Source organism: Suncus etruscus, chromosome 9 (genome assembly GCF_024139225.1).
Source record: "Suncus etruscus isolate mSunEtr1 chromosome 9, mSunEtr1.pri.cur, whole genome shotgun sequence".
In the NCBI taxonomy this organism is placed as follows: Eukaryota; Metazoa; Chordata; class Mammalia; order Eulipotyphla; family Soricidae; genus Suncus; species Suncus etruscus.
In genome coordinates, this window is record NC_064856.1 from 72,019,941 (window position 1) to 72,038,445 (window position 18,505).

At 33.5% G+C, this 18,505-nt stretch overlaps 1 protein-coding gene across 2 annotated transcripts in view; it reads left to right on the top strand.

Moving 5' to 3' along the window:
• Positions 1–18,505, top strand: part of NELL1 (neural EGFL like 1) — a 1,037,291-nt gene that overhangs the window by 796,597 nt on the left and 222,189 nt on the right. For both annotated transcript variants that reach the window (XM_049781002.1, XM_049781004.1), the window contains exon 15: positions 11,848–11,943. In XM_049781002.1, coding sequence (XP_049636959.1) covers positions 11,848–11,943 — 96 coding nt within the window. The remainder of the gene's footprint in view (positions 1–11,847; positions 11,944–18,505) is intronic.

An 18,505-nucleotide genomic window follows, 5' to 3' on the forward strand; every position in this document is an offset into this window, starting at 1 on the left:
ATTTTTAAGACTAAAGTACAAAATGCTTTGCAAATATGATATATTACTCAGGTCTCAAGATGAAGACAAAAAATTAGAAAATCCTCTTAAGACCTCTGGTCCACCCAAACTACTCAACTACTTACTGTCATTGTAATTTGAATTCATATTGCACTCAGATTTAACTTCTAATTCACTGCAGTTATATATAAAACTACAGAAAGCTTTTTAACTAAGAATGCTTGCTGGAATTTATTCTTTAGAAGTTTCTAGATCATGACCTCCAGAGATAATAGATGTGTTGACTCCAATGTGGCAGTGCTACAGAAATCTTTCTGACCTCAACCCTGACTTTATCCTCAACTGTTTTTCACAGATAACATTTTCAAACTACAATTTCTTGGTGCTTCTGTAAATGCTGAACAGCAAGCCTTAAATTTCTTCTGATGTTGTTTTATTTAAATAATTTTATTGTTGCCTTATTTGTTACATCAAGAGAGTCCTTGAGTTTTGAAATGTAAAAACCATCTCATCTATTTTTCTTCTTAATTCTTTTTTTGTCTTTATACTTTATCATTTTGTTTCTATTGATTTCTGTGCTCAACAAGCTCTCAAACTCAGCAATTGATTTTTGCAACAGTAAAGGAAGATAGACTGCAAAGAACTTACTATTTAAGAAAAAATTGTTATACTCTTTTAATTAACCTATAGACAGAGACTGACATTTATCAGAACTAACCTTCACTGAACACTTACTATGAATTGATACTATGCCAAGTATGTTACATGTATTAAATTATCCTTTGTGGTACCAGTAAAACTAGCATAACATGGTTTCTCTTTATCTAAATGTGTAGATAAGGAACTTGTGCTCCAGAAGATTAACCAGTGTCCTAAAATCAGTAATGACTTTAATCATTTTGTACTACATAGGTGCATTAAATTCACACATTGAATATATTTTCTAGCAATTTTATGCTTCAATTATAGTTCAAAAAAGCTGCAAAATGTCAATAAACTAAGAGTGTCTGGGATTACAAATGAAACACAAACCACTCTATCTGGCCATAGGCTGTATGGAAGAATTATTGCTTTACCACTTTTTTATGTCAGAGATTGGCACTGTGAACAAGATCAAAGATGAATATAATTACTCTGAAGTTATTTAGAATTTCAATTACATTTCTTTACCTTTTATTTGATTCTTCCACATCTTCATTTTATACTATATGAACTCAAATTTCTATTATTAATTTTTTCTGACTCCTTATGAATACATCTATACTCTTATAATAAATGAAATTGGTAATCAAAAAAATATGGCACTATTGACAAAATCTGCCAAGAGGTTGATAGTATTTGAAGAAAGGCAAAGCAGTAGAGTCTCTTTTGTGAACTAGACTGACACACCCATGCTTATACAATGGCTATTAGGCTCATTTTTGCTCTTTCATACAAAATCATTTAGCAGAATAGAGCCACTATTGGTACTCTATACCTTTGTGCGTGCTCTTCATTTAAACTGAATTGAAACGCTTTTGCCTCAGTTTATTTATTATTTATTTTTTCTCATCCAAATTAGGCACCAATTCTTCAGTGAAGCTATTCTTAATTTTTTAAAGATTTACCTCATTTTATTGTGCTTATGCAAAAAGGAACAATGCCACATGATACTACTGGTGTATATAGAATAAAAAGAGTTGGTCTTATGCCAGGAAACTTCAGGGGTAGGATCTCTTTAATTTAGGCCAAGGTTATTCCTTTCCGTGCCTCTCATATTTTGGTGGGCCTATGCAAACAACAATTGCCACTCTAACACCGTTTTTACTGTGCTCCTTTGACTCTAATCCTTAAAATGCACCCACTTAAAATTTGAGGTTAAATGCGCCCACTTAAAATTTGAGGTTAACTTAAGCTAATATGCATGTACATGGAAATGTAAAAACATACTATGCCTCTAATATTTAAAGAGTTACATAAGTTTTATGGCTTTAGATTGCCTTGTGTGCTGTTAAGAAATATTATAATGTGCTACAATCTGGGGACTTGAGGGACAAAGTAATTGTACATGGATTCTGTTTTATTTATCTTAACGTTCTTTGGCTGAAAGTTCAAAGTTAAGATATCAGCAAGGGGACTTCTTCTGAGAATCATGTTATGGCTGATTGTCCTTCCACTGTAACTTTACCTTGTCCTCTTTCTTTGCATCTTTTGTTCTCATAATTCAAAATAAAAAAATCAAAATACAGAAAAAAATAACACTAAATAATCCTTACAACCTATTTCTAACATGAACTCAGAACCCAAGAGAAAATTATCTACTGGAATTTCCTACTAAACAAATCCAAAAGAAGAAATGATGAAAATTACCTCTATATAAGGAAATCGACAAAAGAATTAGACCTATCAAGGAAATGCTTCTAAAGAGATATACAAAGAAAATATACATATCCTCTTTTTCAAGTCTTTTGAAATAGTCTGGCATGGGGGAAGGGAATAAATATGTAGCATAGCTTCAGCCTGCGACATGGTCTTGTGAAATCTGAAAAACAGCTCCCAGCAGTACATATCAGATCCTCGAGCTGGAGGTTTCTCAAAAACTGAATCTGGTAGCAATCAACAGTCTAATGTGAAGGGAGGTGGAAGAAAAGGGGCCACTGAGAGCAAATCTGCAGGAGTGGTGTTAGCAACTTCTTATGTTGAGACAAGAGAAACTGGGAATCTGTCTTTTTGATGGGATATTCTATTCTATTCTATTCTATTCTATTCTATTCTATTCTATTCTATCTACCACCTTTGTCCTTCTATAGGCATTTTTGCTTATATCTTTAAATACTATGTAGTATGCATTCCTTTGAGCTTTCTGTTCCTACATTCACATTTGTCTTGTACAGTATTCTGCTTGATAGTTACTTCTCTGATTATATTATTTTTGTGCCTTACTCAAAGTCTCCACTGTGAGAAAGAACTTCCATGAATAACTAGTGTAAATGCAGCCTTTTTCAATGACAAGGTTCTCATAGCTTGCTCTATTTTCCCACAAAACTATTATCATCTAATTTATACTGTCAATTGCACATCTATTTTATTTTTTGTCTCTGACATATTAGTCTCTAGTGTGAGTCCTACTTTTCATAATAATTCTTAGTACACAAAGTACTCATTAACTATTGCTGAGAAAACTAAATACAAGGCATTTTTTTGGTCACTGTTCATATGTTGGGCTGAATACTTCTTTGTAGTAATTAGTCCCTTGTATGTTGTTTAACAAACTGCATTCCTTTTCTTGGTCATTAGAAATATCACCCTCCAATATAAAATGCTTGAGGCATTTGCCAACTTTTCTAGGGTTGTATTCCATCTTAATGAGAACCATTGTTTTAGACTTTAAAATATTAAAGTACAGGGATTATATATCATTGGAATATATAGTATCTAAAAAAGTAGATGTTGTATATTTTTTACCTTTTTTTGAGGGGGCAGATGGGCCACATTCAGTAGTGCTCAGAAGTCGCTCCTGGACTTGCACTCAAAAACCACTCCTGGTAGGCTTGGGGACCAAAAATGGGATGCCAGGATTGAACCCGGGTCAGAAGCTTACAAAGGAAATGCTTTTCTGCTGTGCTATTGCTCTGACCCAAATGCTGGGCTTTTTGAAAGTTAGATTGACCTGATTTTATTAGCTTTTAAATTAAATTTCATGGTATACTCTATATAACAGGGATAAATTTAATTCATTTAATTCGAAGTCATTTAATTTGAAATTTGTATTTCAACTTTAGTTAAACATTTCTGTTTTATTTTTGGTCATTTTCAGAGGCTTTCTCTTAACTCTGTGCTCATAGAAAAATTCTGGTCCTCAGGGTTCCAATTGAGGTACCAGAGATCAAATTGGAGTTGAAAAATGCAAATGCGTTAACTGCTCTACTATTTTTTTCACCCACTTAAATGTTTATTTTTACTGTATAATTTATTTACTCTATTAAAATTAATGGCATTAGTATTTTTGTGTTTCAAGGATATTAAGAAATATAGACATATAGAAACATGAGCCTCATCTTTTAATTTTTTTCCTGATAGAGAAATGTATAGAGAGACTAATTGTTTTAATTTTTTTCTGGTTTTTGGGTCACTCCTGGCAGCTCTCAGGAATTATTTCTGGCTCTATGCTCAGAAATCACTCTGAGCAGGCTTGGGGGACCATCTGGGATGCCAAAATTCGAACCACAGTCCTTCTGAATGCAAGGCAAATGCCCTACCTCCATGCTATCTCTCTGGCCCCAAGGCCAAATGTTTTAAAAGAATTCATTGATTCCCTCTCTATTCATGCCAACCCATTGACTTTGATCTATATATGTAGAATTTTACCCAAAAACCTATACTGAAAATATTTTTATTCTGCATTTAATATAATCTCTCTTGTAAGTACATTTATAGGTGACAGTATTTAAAAATGTTTTATCATTTCATAAATTTGAAAGGCTATGCCAAAATCTCAATTTGAAGATTGAAGTGAGTATATAAAAGAACATTATACAAAGGAATGTAACACATTAAAATACAATGCACTAAGTAAATATTATCAGAAATAATTCCACAATTCACATTAAGAACAAATTTTATGTTACTGATTACATATATAATCATATGTTCAGCTTACTTATGGTATTTATTAACACAACAATGCTAAGAAAGCACAACCATAAATAAACTAGAATAATGGAGAGAACAGAAGTGTACATGTTGCAAATTATCAGACAGTGCATTTGGGGCCTTGATATCAAGGACAGACTGGGGAGTTGATGAGAGATAAAAGGTCACTGGAATGATTAAAATCATAAAACGTTTCTACCTTCCTACATAATAATCCTAACTATCCTCTAACCTTGATAAAGTTTATGACACCTGTTGGTTTCTTCTTCTACTTAGTATCTTGTCAAAGGATAGAATTTGACTTAGACTATTCTCTTTTCCATGTATCTTTAACTGGCAAAAATCAATTCACTCAGGTCAAACTTGAATTCCAGGTGAGGAAGAAGGGAGGTGGGCCACTGGTGGTGGGAATGTTGCATAGCTGAAGGGGGGTGTTCTGTTTATGACTGTAAAACCCAACTACAATCATTCTTGTAATTATGGTGCTTAAATAAAGATTTTATATAAATAATCTATCCTCATACATGAGGCAAAGTTAACCATGCTTTTCTTTCTTTCTTTTTTTTTTTTTGGTTTTTGGGCCACACCCGTTTGATGCTCAGGGGTTACTCCTGGCTATGCGCTCAGAAATCACCCCTGGCTTGGGGGGACCTTATGGGACGCCGGGGGATCGAACCTCTGTCTGTTCTACTGTTCTATGCTAGCGCTTGCAAGGCAGACACCTTACCTTTAGCGCCACCTTCCCGGCCCCTAACCATGTTTTTCTTTATGCTCACTGAGCACTTCATTCTGCTACAGCAACATTTGTCATGTTTTATTATGCCCCATTTTATTCATGCTGCTTTCAACTACATGACTGTGAACTTCTTGGTGATGGGAGCAATTTTCATGACTGTTTGTAGACTTCACAGCACCTAACACATTATCAGTACACAGGTGTTCACACATTAAAAGAAGATGGCTTAAGTTGTATGGTTGAGACTTAGATTTAAACCTTGAAGTAGTCTAATGGCATAACCTTTGATACCTTACTTGTCTTCTCTAAAAAAGCTTTTTACATTTGCAAATGGTAGTGACATGACTAGTTCCTAGCATTGTTCTCAGTACAAAATGCAATATTCTTTCTAAAAATTTAATGGGCTTCATTGAATGAAATTTACTATTATTGTGATTAATATTGCTATAATTTCTTTTGATAAGAGTGTCAAAGGCTATTGAAACTCTTTACACTTATCTTTTATCTCTCCAGAGGTAAATGAGCAAGCGAGGCAAAAAATACCAGAAATAGGTTTATTGACATTTTCTTCTTTTTTTTTTTTTTTGGTTTTTGGGCCACACCCGTTTGACGCTCAGGGGTTACTCCTGGCTATGTGCTCAGAAATCGCCCCTGGCTTGGGGGGACCATATGGGACACCGGGGGATCGAACCGCGGTCCTTCCTTGGCTAGCGCTTGCAAGGCAGACACCTTACCTCCAGCGCCACCTACCCGGCCCCGACATTTTCTTCTAAACAGAAACCAGTGGATGGGAATAATTTCTTATAACAAGGATTACAAGAAGTTACAAAATGTTATTTTGTCTTCTTTTGCCAGGATGAAGGGTATTCCTGCAAATTAGACAGCAAGAATATTAAAATATAAAAAAGATGCTTAGGTCTTAGAAGGAGATTAAAAATATCTTGATGCAATTGAAACCATAGAGATAATGCTGGAGCTGCATAAAGTTAACATCTAAAACTCATCTCACTTTATTCTCTTTAGAATCCAAATTTAATTTAACATGTCTAAGAAATTTCATGTGTAACAAGTTATCTTCTTATGAATTTACCTTTTAGCTTAACTGTTATAAATTTATTTTCTTGCACACCAGAAGAAAACTCTTTCAAAATTGTTTCTACCGGTTCAGGTAGATAACTGAAGTGAAGAGTTTATGTTTAGTAGGTATGAGGCCTTAAGTTTCATCCCTGATAACATCATAGCCTACTAGATGTAGCTTTGTGGTCCCCAAATATCATCCATCAAGCAGCATTGCATGGACAAGCCTGAGCCCTAGCTAACCACTGGTTAACACTACTGGGTCAAGTGCTACCAGGAGTGACCGCATGTCCTCTAGAAACAGTAAACTATAAAATTATAGAGTAAATTCCATAATTTTTCTAAAATCCAGTACCATTCCTCCAGGTAGTGAACGATAAATGCTATTATAATGACATAATTAGTTTTATGATGTTTTATAATAGTTTCATAATGTCAATGTATATCTAAAATGTATCAAGTGCTTACTGAAAATCTTCAAAATTACTGCAAAGGAGCAACATCAAATTTTCTGAGTTTGTAAAGGAGCTATGATTGTACATACCACTGAAAAACATATGATTAGAAAAGTCATTAAGTTAAGGAAGATAATGATCATGAGCTTTCAGAAAAAAATAAAAAGCATAGCATAGGGGTCACTGCATAACTCACTAATGTATTTCCAGAATCCAGTGCAGAAACATGTACATGATACAGTTGTTACTTAGGAAATAAAGTCCTGTGATAAACAGCACTAATCACAACCAGTCTTAAGCTCATTCTATTTATAGGGGCCTTGCTAAGTGGTTTATGTTGATAAAATTAACCTAAACATCTCAAATGTCATAATTATTATTTTGACAGCTTTGCTTTCTAGAAATATGAGGTTTAGAGATGAAGTAATTTTGTTGGTCACAGAAATAATAAATGTAGAGAGAACTGGGGCTATGTCTTTTTTACTATTATATATTTTTGAAACCTTGTAAGAGATATAATTGTGACTTGACTTTTTATGTGTTTATCTCATCAATTCAGTAATGCTTTAAAATTATAAGGAAGGTCTAAAAATATGAGTTCTTTTCTATAAAATGCAAGATTTCTAGTTGATTAAGGGACACCATATTGTTAAAAAATTCTTTAGATGATATACTAAGATGCAATGCTGCATTTATAAGGTATACTACTGTATATAAATAAGATGCATTTATATACATTTCTTTTATGTACACATATATAGTATACACTATAGATTTGCATATAAAATAATGTGAATTTATTATTATTTTTCCATAGTTTAAATTATTAATGACTTTGTTCACTCTGTCTTGCTTTAGTGTTCTTTAAATTTTATCTTATTATTCATATCAAGGTTCAAGTAGATACAGAATACTTATTTGTTCAAGCTAAATTTTATTAGCTCTAAAGTTGCTTGCTATACCGTAATAGAAACAAACTTTTAGTGGTAATTTTACTCTAATATATCCAGAACCTGATTTTTATGTGATTTTTGCCAGATCTGGATATACATAGGGATTGCTGTGGTTCTTTGCTCAGGGTTCACCTCTGGTGGGCTCAGGGAACCAAATGGGATAGAGGGAATGGACTCCAAGTTGGCCATAAACAAGGAAAGTTACTATGCTATCCCTTTCACCTTCAGAAACTTATTTTTAAAATGACCCATTCATATAATAAAGTTAAGCATATAATGAAAATAAAGTGCTGTTTTTCTGAAAAGAAGTCAGTCCCTATATTGGGTGACCTGTAAATAGGATTAAACAAAAGTGCAGATTATATTATAGATACATGAATCTGAGCACCTCTGTAGCTCATTCTTTAATAAAACATAGGAAATTATTACTTCAATTTACAGTTCCAGTGGACCACCTGGAGGTGCTAAAATTAATAAATATGCCCACAAATAAAATAAATAATAAATAAATACAAAAAATAAATAAATAAGATAAAAATTGCAGATAAATTCACACACTATAATGAAAGATGTGATAAGACTTTGCAACCAAATAAATATTGACTATAAAGTTTACCAGTGTATACTTAGGTTAGGAAATATAACAATTGAGCCCCCATTTTACTATTTCATTGGAACAATACTTACATTGTAATTCTATGCTATGAACCACAGTTTCTCTTACTCAAAGATAGATTGAACTAAAAAAAAAAATACACTGATGCCATAAACCCAACTTGTGAAGCTGAACAACTCATAGGTTGGGTTATACTTTCTGGTAATAGGTGTTTTTTTCTGACCCATAATTTATATTTTTGAGACATACAAAGTAATGGACAAGGGCCACAAGTTATTCTGGTGATACTTAGCCAATCAGCTCTGATGGCTCAATGCCAGGGCATAGTGATGCTGTACTGTTTGGAGCCAGTGGTAAGGGGGTGGAATTCTGGTTCATGCTTTTTGGGTATGCACCCTGAAGCCTAACTTATCTCTCTGGCCCTTCACTGTTTTAGTGATTCTACAGTCCATTAACTAGATTTTAGAAAAACATTTAATACTATATGTCAAACTTTATCTTAAATCATTTTTTATTATCGCATCTCTGAATTCTTTAAACATTACAGACATAAAAAACTTACTCCACAAAACCACTATGACCACTTTAGCTTAAGTGTTGTCTACATGAAGAACGCATGTAAAATCAGAGTTAACCTCTTGGCAAGATGTGTGGATGTGTACATGTCCATGCATGCAACATATGCAGGTATAAGCACATCTGGATGAATTGTTTCATTAATGAAGTGCCAGTAGAACTACATTCAAGCTCCTGCCTTTTTTGGGTTCCACCTAATGCTTTATTTTTTGTTTAGGTTGTCCAAATCTGGCATCTTTTGCTTATCAAATGCCTCATTGTTCTGTTATTACAGATGATTTGGACTGACACTTTTAATAATTCACTTGATATGCTAGTCAAAAAGTCCAAATGTGTGACTTGGGAAATAAGATTTTGTATATTTTTATGTAAATATATATACATTTCCTTTTCTTTGTGATGAGCACACCCAGGGAAATGTTAATTGGCTTTTTTCTGTTTTGTTTTTCTACATAGATTGGAGATATGGTATAGTAGATAAGGTGCTTGCCATGCTTCTCTTCCTGGCACCCCTTGTCTTCCCCTGAACTCACTAGGAGTATTCCCTGAGTGAAGAGTCAAGAGTAACCTCCAAGTACTGCCAGATTCTGTCCCAAAACAAATAATTAAAACACATAGATTTGAAGTACAGTGATGCTGGAAATAGGAAATTGTATTCAGATGATTAAGTACAAACATATGTTCTCTGACAGAAGCAAAATGGTATACGATTAATTCTTAAGTTACAGAGATACAAGAGAATATTAAATGATGTGGAAAATGACAATTTTGCAAGAAGTTCCATATACTTGAACAAGTGTTCAACAGTCCCAAAACATTATGTCACTTGTTTTATTTTGTTTGTGGGCATACTCTGGTGCTCAGGGCTTATTCCTAACTCTGCGCAAAGGAATATCTTCTGGTGGCTCAGAGGATCATAAGGGGATAGAACCTAGGATTTCTATGAGTCAGAAAATTGCTTTATTTGCTATACTATTACTTTAGCCCCCCATTGTGACTTTTTTTAAGGTTAGAACCATAATCTTTCTGTGATGATGGCAAAATAGAAGTTTGACAATTTTACTAGTATTTTTTTTTAACTTCAGTAAGAAATCAAACATTTTCTCACCTAGTTCTCAGGTGAATAAAAGAAGCTTTGGGTTAACATGTTGTAGTCATTTATATTAATAACAGGTTTTGCAGGATTTATTCACTAAATAATTTCTTACCCAGTAAGATTCAGCAAAAAAGTATTCTTGAGGAGTTTGTGGAATTACTAGAGCAAAATTTCGGTGTCATATAAACCAGCAGAATATAGGTTGATTTACTCAGCATTTTTTGGGGGGGTGAGTGGGTGTAGAATTTGAGACTCCTCAGTAGTACTTAGTGGCTTCAGAGGCAATACATGGTAGTACTTTTCCTAGATATGCAGTCCTAATAGTGCTCAGGGCAGTGGTGCTGAAATGAACCTGGCTACCCCTAGCCATAATCACAGAAGCCATGCAGTACTAGGAATTAATATTCAATCCTAGCATATGCAAGGCAACGTTTTATCTAGACTTTGAAACTATCTTCTTGATCCCCTTAAGAAGCATTGTTTAAGCATGGACTATATGCTCAAATACTGAGGACATGGTTTACAAGGGAACAAAAATAGTCAGTACTTTTCTATGTGTCTTATGGTACAATGGATGCCAGAAGACAGTGATAAATACACACGAACTTTTCTATTTTATTTGAGTTCATTACCTAAAGTGGAGAGGCCCAGGGTTTACTTAGCCAGATAGTGTGGAGGCGATAATGACTATACAGAGTGGTCTCATGAGTCCATGTATTTTGATGATTCAAACTCAGAACCACATGCATGCCAAGCCTTTTACTGTCTCTATAAGCAAACATTTTTATTTTATTGTTATTTATTTATATTGGTTTTATTGATCACACCCTGGGTCCCATGGCTTGTGTTCAGAAATAGCCCCTGGCTTGGGGGGCCATATGGGATGTCAGGGAACAAACCTGTTTCCGTCCTGTGTCAGCCATGTGCAAGGCAAATGCCTGAGCACTGTGCTACCACTCTGGCCCAACAAGCAATTATAATTCCCCAAATAAATATATTTATATAGCTTTTGAAATTGTGTACTAAAGGGGTAATCTTTATTCTATATTCGCAGTCTGGAAAGGCTAGCATTTAGTCTTGAAACAGGTGTGGGAGAAGTTTGTACTTACAGAATAGCATAACAAAGAACCCACAGTCTTTGAAACAGCATTTTTACTTTGAGGCCTTTGTGCATATTCTGAAATTCAGTGTTTTAGCTCTATGGGTAAAGTATTTTTATTATCGAAATACTAAAAATGTTTTAAATATTCATAAATAACTGATTAGTAAAATCTATGATGTAGTAGAATTATTTTCTATTCCAAATTATTTTAATTGGAAATAATATATTTTTATTAAAACATTTAGGAAAAAGAGAAATCATAAGAATATTTTATATACCTTTGCCTTTATCTCTCAGTTGTTTCCATGATTTCATATACATTAATAAAAATAATAATAACAGCAATAATACAGCAGCAATAGGAATATCTGCTCATGCCAGCCTCACACTAGTTTCTTTTCATTATTTCAATTAATCTTTTGTAAACCAATAAACTAGTTATTATTGAGTTTATTTCTTGTTGCATACTAAAACTTTTAATATGTTAGCACAGACAGGTATTCCCTAAGCAATCAATAATAGCTTTAGTGTTCTTATTGACTATTTAGTGTGAATTTTCTTTCTAACAATTTGTCTAAGGTAAATTTTCATTGTTTTGTTGCAGCATTCTGTGAAGAGGGTTGCAGATACGGTGGGACATGTGTGGCTCCGAACAAATGTGTCTGTCCCTCTGGATTCACTGGAAACCACTGCGAGAAAGGTAGTTTAGTCATTTTTGGTTATTAATTGTCATTTTGTAAGGGTTGGGAAGATGCAAAAGTTCTGATAAAATTAAAGTTTATTTTGGGGACATATAAAGTACCACAGTGTGAGTCGACTTGATATATAATGTTTTCATGAGGGATGTGGCTCAACTAATATATTATGTAGAATTAGAAGTGTTTCATTTGGTTCTGCATAATAGATATCCCCCTCTTTGAAAATGGAACTTCATTTGCCTTCTCTCGAAAGAATCTTATTTATCAATGTCAAAACTTAAGATATTGTTTGTAGAGTACAATTTTAATACCTATTAGTGTTAAGGCTCTACTAACTAACTTACCCACTTATCCTTATTGCATAGTATCACATGTGACTATTGGAGGCATAAAAATCTGTTGCATTAGGAGAATCTGAATTAGAGCCACATGTTCCTTTCATAAAACCACATTAAATAACACTCCAAGAAGTTTTTTTTTTTTTTAGCGTGATTGGGATTCTTTTCTAATATCGGCTTACCAGGGACGTTATTGTTTATAGACATGATAAAAACAAGTCAATTAATATTGGTAGGATTCTATATGTGAAACTCTTGGCAATAAGTATAGTGTTAATGCTTAATGCTATTTTGTGAAATCCAGCTCTTTTACTGAGAAATCTTCCTACCTAGGGACAAATAAAATCATCTGACATTCTGTACAAATGTATCAATGCGAGTGAGGATTTAGCCTATAAATTGGAATGTTTTAGTGCACTTATTCATCAGTTGGTTTGGATAAAATCACTGTTACATTATTCTGAATTTAGAACATCACAGATCATATTTCTCATTGAATGGCATGTAAAAAATATTTAATCAAAGTTCCTATTATAATTTGAATGGTTGTGGTTTATTCATCTGATTTCAAAGGTATAAAGCTTTGTTTTTGTCTTTCATTTGTAAGATTAGTAATGTATTTAATTTTAAGGAATATATAAATTATACCCAAAATGTTTGATGTTATACCAGTATTTTATTATGGAATATAATCCTCTTAAAACATGTCAAATTTTATATAAACTAATCAACAAGTAAATAGACAAACAATATATACAGTACTATTTTCACATTATCTCTTATTATTAACAGAACAAGTTGCATTTTAAAAGACATATAAAAATATTATATTTGCTTCCAAGCTGCATAAAAAATAATGAAACCACTTTGAGCAGAATAATTTTCATTCAAAGGAAAGAAATTTGGGGTTTTGTTTTGTGTATTTTTAAAATAAATGTATATATTTAAAGGAGGATTAAAATTTTCTATAAATCTAGTATGCCTTCCTATAAAAATTATAAGAATTAATAGGATGGAAAGATGATCGTGTTAAGATTGCTGGATATGGGGCTGGAGCAGTGGTGCAGGCAACAGAGTGTTTGCCTCGTATGCGCTAACCTAGAATGGACCACAGTTCGATTTCCCCGAAGCCATATGGTCCCCTGAGCCAGGGGTGATTTCTAAGTGCATTACCAGGAATATCCCCTGAGAGTCACTGGTGTGGCCCAAAAACAAAACAAAACAAAACAAATAAAGATTGCTGGATATATTTTTACTAATGGCATCCCATCTATTACAGGCAAAATTAATTTATCAGGCCTTAAAATATTTTAATATTAAAATTTGTAGAAGGAATGATAGTAATGTTCCCATCTTGTTGATGGTAAAGGCAATTCAAGCAATTTCTGCAATGCTTCAATATTATTATCATCTATAATAGTACACAATTTATAATCTACTAAACCTGCATTTTAAACATTTGCATGTGTTTTTAAAGTGCAACACATAAACTTTCTGTTAAAATTCATATTTTTGCGAACCCACCATAGTATGGACGTATAATAATATCTGGCGTTGTGTTCACAAATTCATTTTTACCACCCATCGCTGGTTGCTTGTTATAAAAAAGTACTTATGATTATAGAACTTCTAATGGCAAAGTTTTTGTTCTTTTGACTTATAAATAACTGAGAGATCAAGAGTGAGAGCAAGAGTGAAGAGAGACAGAGAGGGAGAAAGATAGAGAGTGAGAAAGAGAGCAAGAGAGAGAGAGAGAACAAGAGAAAGAGAGAGAGAGAGAGAGAGAGAAAGAGAGAGAGAGAGAGAGAGATAGAGAGAGAGAGCACTTAGGCACTTAGATCAGGGACAACCCTGGAAAAAAATAATTACATTTCTAGTGACTTGCTCATTTGACCTCTGTTTTTTTTTCCTGTTCAGTAAATGGTTGCTTAACTTAGTATATGTATATTCATTTATAATGTGAAAAATAGAGGAAAGAAAATGCTGAAGATCTGAGGCAAAAGCAAAATAAAAACAGGCTAGACATAGATATCTTATATATATTAATATTGAGCTTGAAACTTGCATATTTTAATTCCTACAGTTATTATTATAGTAAAATAAAATAACAACAACTTTTATCTCAGTATGTTACTCTCATAACTTGAAATGTCATTCCATTTTAGTGGGGGCTGATTTTCAAATTCTAAGAGAGTGATTGTAGCTAAGATGAAGTACATAATTTGCAGTCATTTGTGTGCAAGGGATCAAGACAAGTCATAGGATAAATACTGAAAACCTAAGCTGAATCTTGTCTGAATTATTTTGTCATTTTGATCATTAGCAGTGAACATTAAGCAGTTTATTTGCCAATGAATAGTGATGCTAGATGCCTGGAGACTCGGTGCAATTGAAAAATGCAAATGCCTTGTAACTATCAGCATAATTTACTAAATCTTTTCTTTGGTTTGCTTTAATTTCAGAGCTAACTAGAGGATGTTTTCACAGCTCTATAGAATCCACTTATATCTAGTGTTAAAAAATGTTTTCCTTGACCTCTTATTTATTGGTTTAAAACATTGCTTGTGATACGCAACCTTTCAGAATTGAGGTCAGTGAAGTGATTTATTAAAGAAAATGCCTACCTGAACTAGATGAAATTAAACAATCTACTTGTATTTTATATGAGGCACAAAGAGAAAAAAAAGTTTTCATTTATTTTGCATTGATGAGATATTATAAAGTAAAATTTTCTTAAATGCCCTCAAGATAAACATTTTATCTCCCTTGGATTGAGAACACGTTTATTGATTCATCTTTTATCTTTTTTATATGTACCTTAGTTTTAATTTTTTTCATAATGAATATGGATCTGTGTAAGAGAAATGAACGAACATTGGAAATATAGTTGCTGTTAGGACAGGAAAGGGGGTACTGGTGAAAGCTATCTTTTTAACTATCCCAGAAGTGTTAAATAGGAACTGACACACTATGTTTCTTCTATCGTCTATGTCTAACAATGTTATAGTCAAACACAAAATTATGCAAAATTTTTCTAGAGATTTTTAAAAAATATTTTTAAATATGAACTCAAGAATGTTACTCTAATTGGGATTAAATATTTTGCTTCTTATTATACAAATTTGCAATTGAATAGAGATTAAAGGTACCAAGATTCCCTAATTACTTATTCTTAACTTTGCTATTATTGGCAATGGGGTCCATATTGCATTTTATTTTGTGGCGGTATTCAGCACATTGCAAAATATCTGGCTGCATTTCTAGTTCCAAACACTAAATGCCATATTTACAATAATAAAATAATGTACAGTAATAAAATGGTCTACTGATATTTGTTAAATATGCCGTCAGAGGCAAAGACATCCCCTGTATTAATATAGCATTAAAATAATTAATAATGCATTTTATATACTTATATGATATATAAAATTTATATAGATTATTTTTATTGATACTATGCTATATATTGGATTGGAGAGATAGTACAGCATATAACGCTGGAGGAACTAACCTGAGTTCAATCCGTGGCATTTCCATTTGCTTCCCTGAGGCCTGCTAGGAGTGATTCATGAATGGAGTGCAAGGAGTATTCCCTGAGTACTGTTGCCAAATATAACTCCCAAACCAAATACAAGTGTGATATTAAACACAGCATCATGCAAATGGAGAGTGAAGTGAGTATGAAAGTAGAAAATTCATAAGCATTTTTAATAAGCTAAATAATTATTGGGGTTTTTCCCAAATGGTGCTTAGGAGGTCAAGTGAAACACTGGTTCATATAAGGGACTAGGAATCTTCAGTCATACAGTGCTTGGAGTTCCCTGGGCCACTGTGATAGTCTTAGTGATCTCCACAACCAAACCTGGTGATGTTCAGGAGACAACAAAGTACTAGAGATCAAACCAAAAGGGCTATTTGCATGCAAATCTAGCACTTTAACTTCTCTATTTAGAATGACAAAACTGTTGTTTAAAGGACACATCTTTTCTTAGTCCTATGAGCCAGAATGGTGTTGAGTGTTGCTTGTTCAATGCCCACACTCTTTAATCAGTGGAGTGAATGTGTGGATATTCCAGGTTCCCTAGTGAAATAGGATTCTAAGCCATGTATACTTTGATGGAGAAAAGAGCCCTTTTACTTTGTTTAGAGGAAAATTTTCCACATATGTAATAAGAATACAATGCATTTAATATATCAAACTTAGACATATACATAACTCAAGAAGACTTTGAAGGAAATTTAACCCAAAACATTTTCTCTATGATAAAACTACATGGTCAGTTGGTTTTAGTAAAAGTTTTGAGTAGGAAAAAAGCCAAGATTTTTATAGATGTAGTGGCACAGACAATTTAGCCAATTTTATTCATTTCTTATGGCATACTTTATTAGATATATTTAATTGTATATTTTATTAATTATAAATTATACAAAAACAACTATCACCAGCAACTAATTTTAATCAGGTCATGTGAGTCAGACATTGAAAGTTGAATATGAAGAAACCCAATCAGTCTCATGTAAAAAATATTGGAAAATTGTAAATGTCTTGATTTTCCTCCCACATTTTCTTCAGGAACTGATTCACTAATTCTGAGTAATTTTAAATTAACACATGTTTGACTGTTTCCAATGTATGTTAAGCACAATAAGAAGCAAAATTTCATCCATGTATAAACAAATTGTATGACCTTATTTTTTCCTAACAGTAGCATAGTATTCCATTGTGTACATATACCACAGTAAAGAAGGCTCTATTAGGACAATAGTAGTTTGTTTGTTTGTTTGTTTAGTTGGTTTTTGGGCCACACCCGGCGGTGCTCAGGAGTTACTCCTGGCTATCTGCTCAGAAATAGCTCCTGGCAGGCACAGGGGACCATATGGGACGCCAGGATTCGAACCAACCACCTTAGGTCCTGGATTGGCTGCTTGCAAAGCAAACACCACTGTGCTATTTCTCTGGCCCAGACAATAGTAGTTAAAACTGCTCACTCTGGACAAGAACTGAATGGTCAAAGAGTATAATGTGACATAAAAGGCACAGCTCTGTTAACAATAGTGCAAATCACAGAGTCAAAAACACAGAAAGAGAAAAGGAGGGAAGGGAGAGGGAGAAAGAGAAACAAATTGTTCTAGAGACAGGCTGGCATGGGGATGGGGTGGGAGGAAAATGGGAGGCATCAGTGACAGAAACGGTGCACTGATGAAGGATGGTATCCATTGTATGACCAACACCCAAAAGTAAAGTTATTGTAACCATGGTGCTTAAATAAAGCAATTAATAAAAATAAAAAAAAAAACATTAAAAGCCAGTATGCTGTAATAAAGCATTTAAAGACCTTTTTAATGTGTCTGAAAAAAAGTATTTAAAGCAGAAAAAAAGAAGTGAAAAGTTAACAGAATTTTCCATACAAAAGTAGTTTTTTGTTGTTCTTATCTGAATATTTATTTTCTATAAGAAATAATTATTGGGCCCGGAGAGATAGCACAGCGGCGTTTGCCTTGCAAGCACCGATCTAGGACCTAAGGTGGTTGGTTCGAATCCCTGTGTCCCATATGGTCCCCCGTGCCTGCCAGGAGCTATTTCTGAGCAGACATCCAGGAGTAACCCCTGAACACTGCTGGGTGTGGCCCAAAAACCAAAAAAAAAAAAAAGTAATAATTATTACATTTGAAATAGAACTTTAATGTTTCCTTGTTTTGGGTCACAACTAGTGTTGTTTAAATTTTACTTCTGGTTCTGAACTCCGGGGTTACTCCTTGTGGGGTTCAGGAGACCTCTATGGGAAGATCTATATGAGTTATCTTATGACACGACCTAGATACGATGCCAGGAATTGAACCCAGGACAACTGCCTGAAAGGAAAATGTCATAGTTTCTCTACTAACACTAGAGCCAATGCAACAAATATTTAAGTTTAAAATAAAGTGAACATAAAAGCCATAAAAAAGACTTCCTCTGTTTTTCTCAACAACTAGATGTAGCTAACACTTTCTAAAAGGAAATGACTTTTTATAGGATAATTTATTTTGTGCTTTTATGTGTGCCTCAGGGACTTGCAGAGACATAGACAAAGGATAATAGTTTGCCCTGGTTTGTTGTTCTTCCAACACAAATAAGGATGGTCAGAAATGGAAAATTTTGCATACAATAAAATGTTAAATATAATCATGATTTTGTGTTATTTTAGGAGCAATTATCTTTAACTTTTTTGCCCAATTTCTTTTC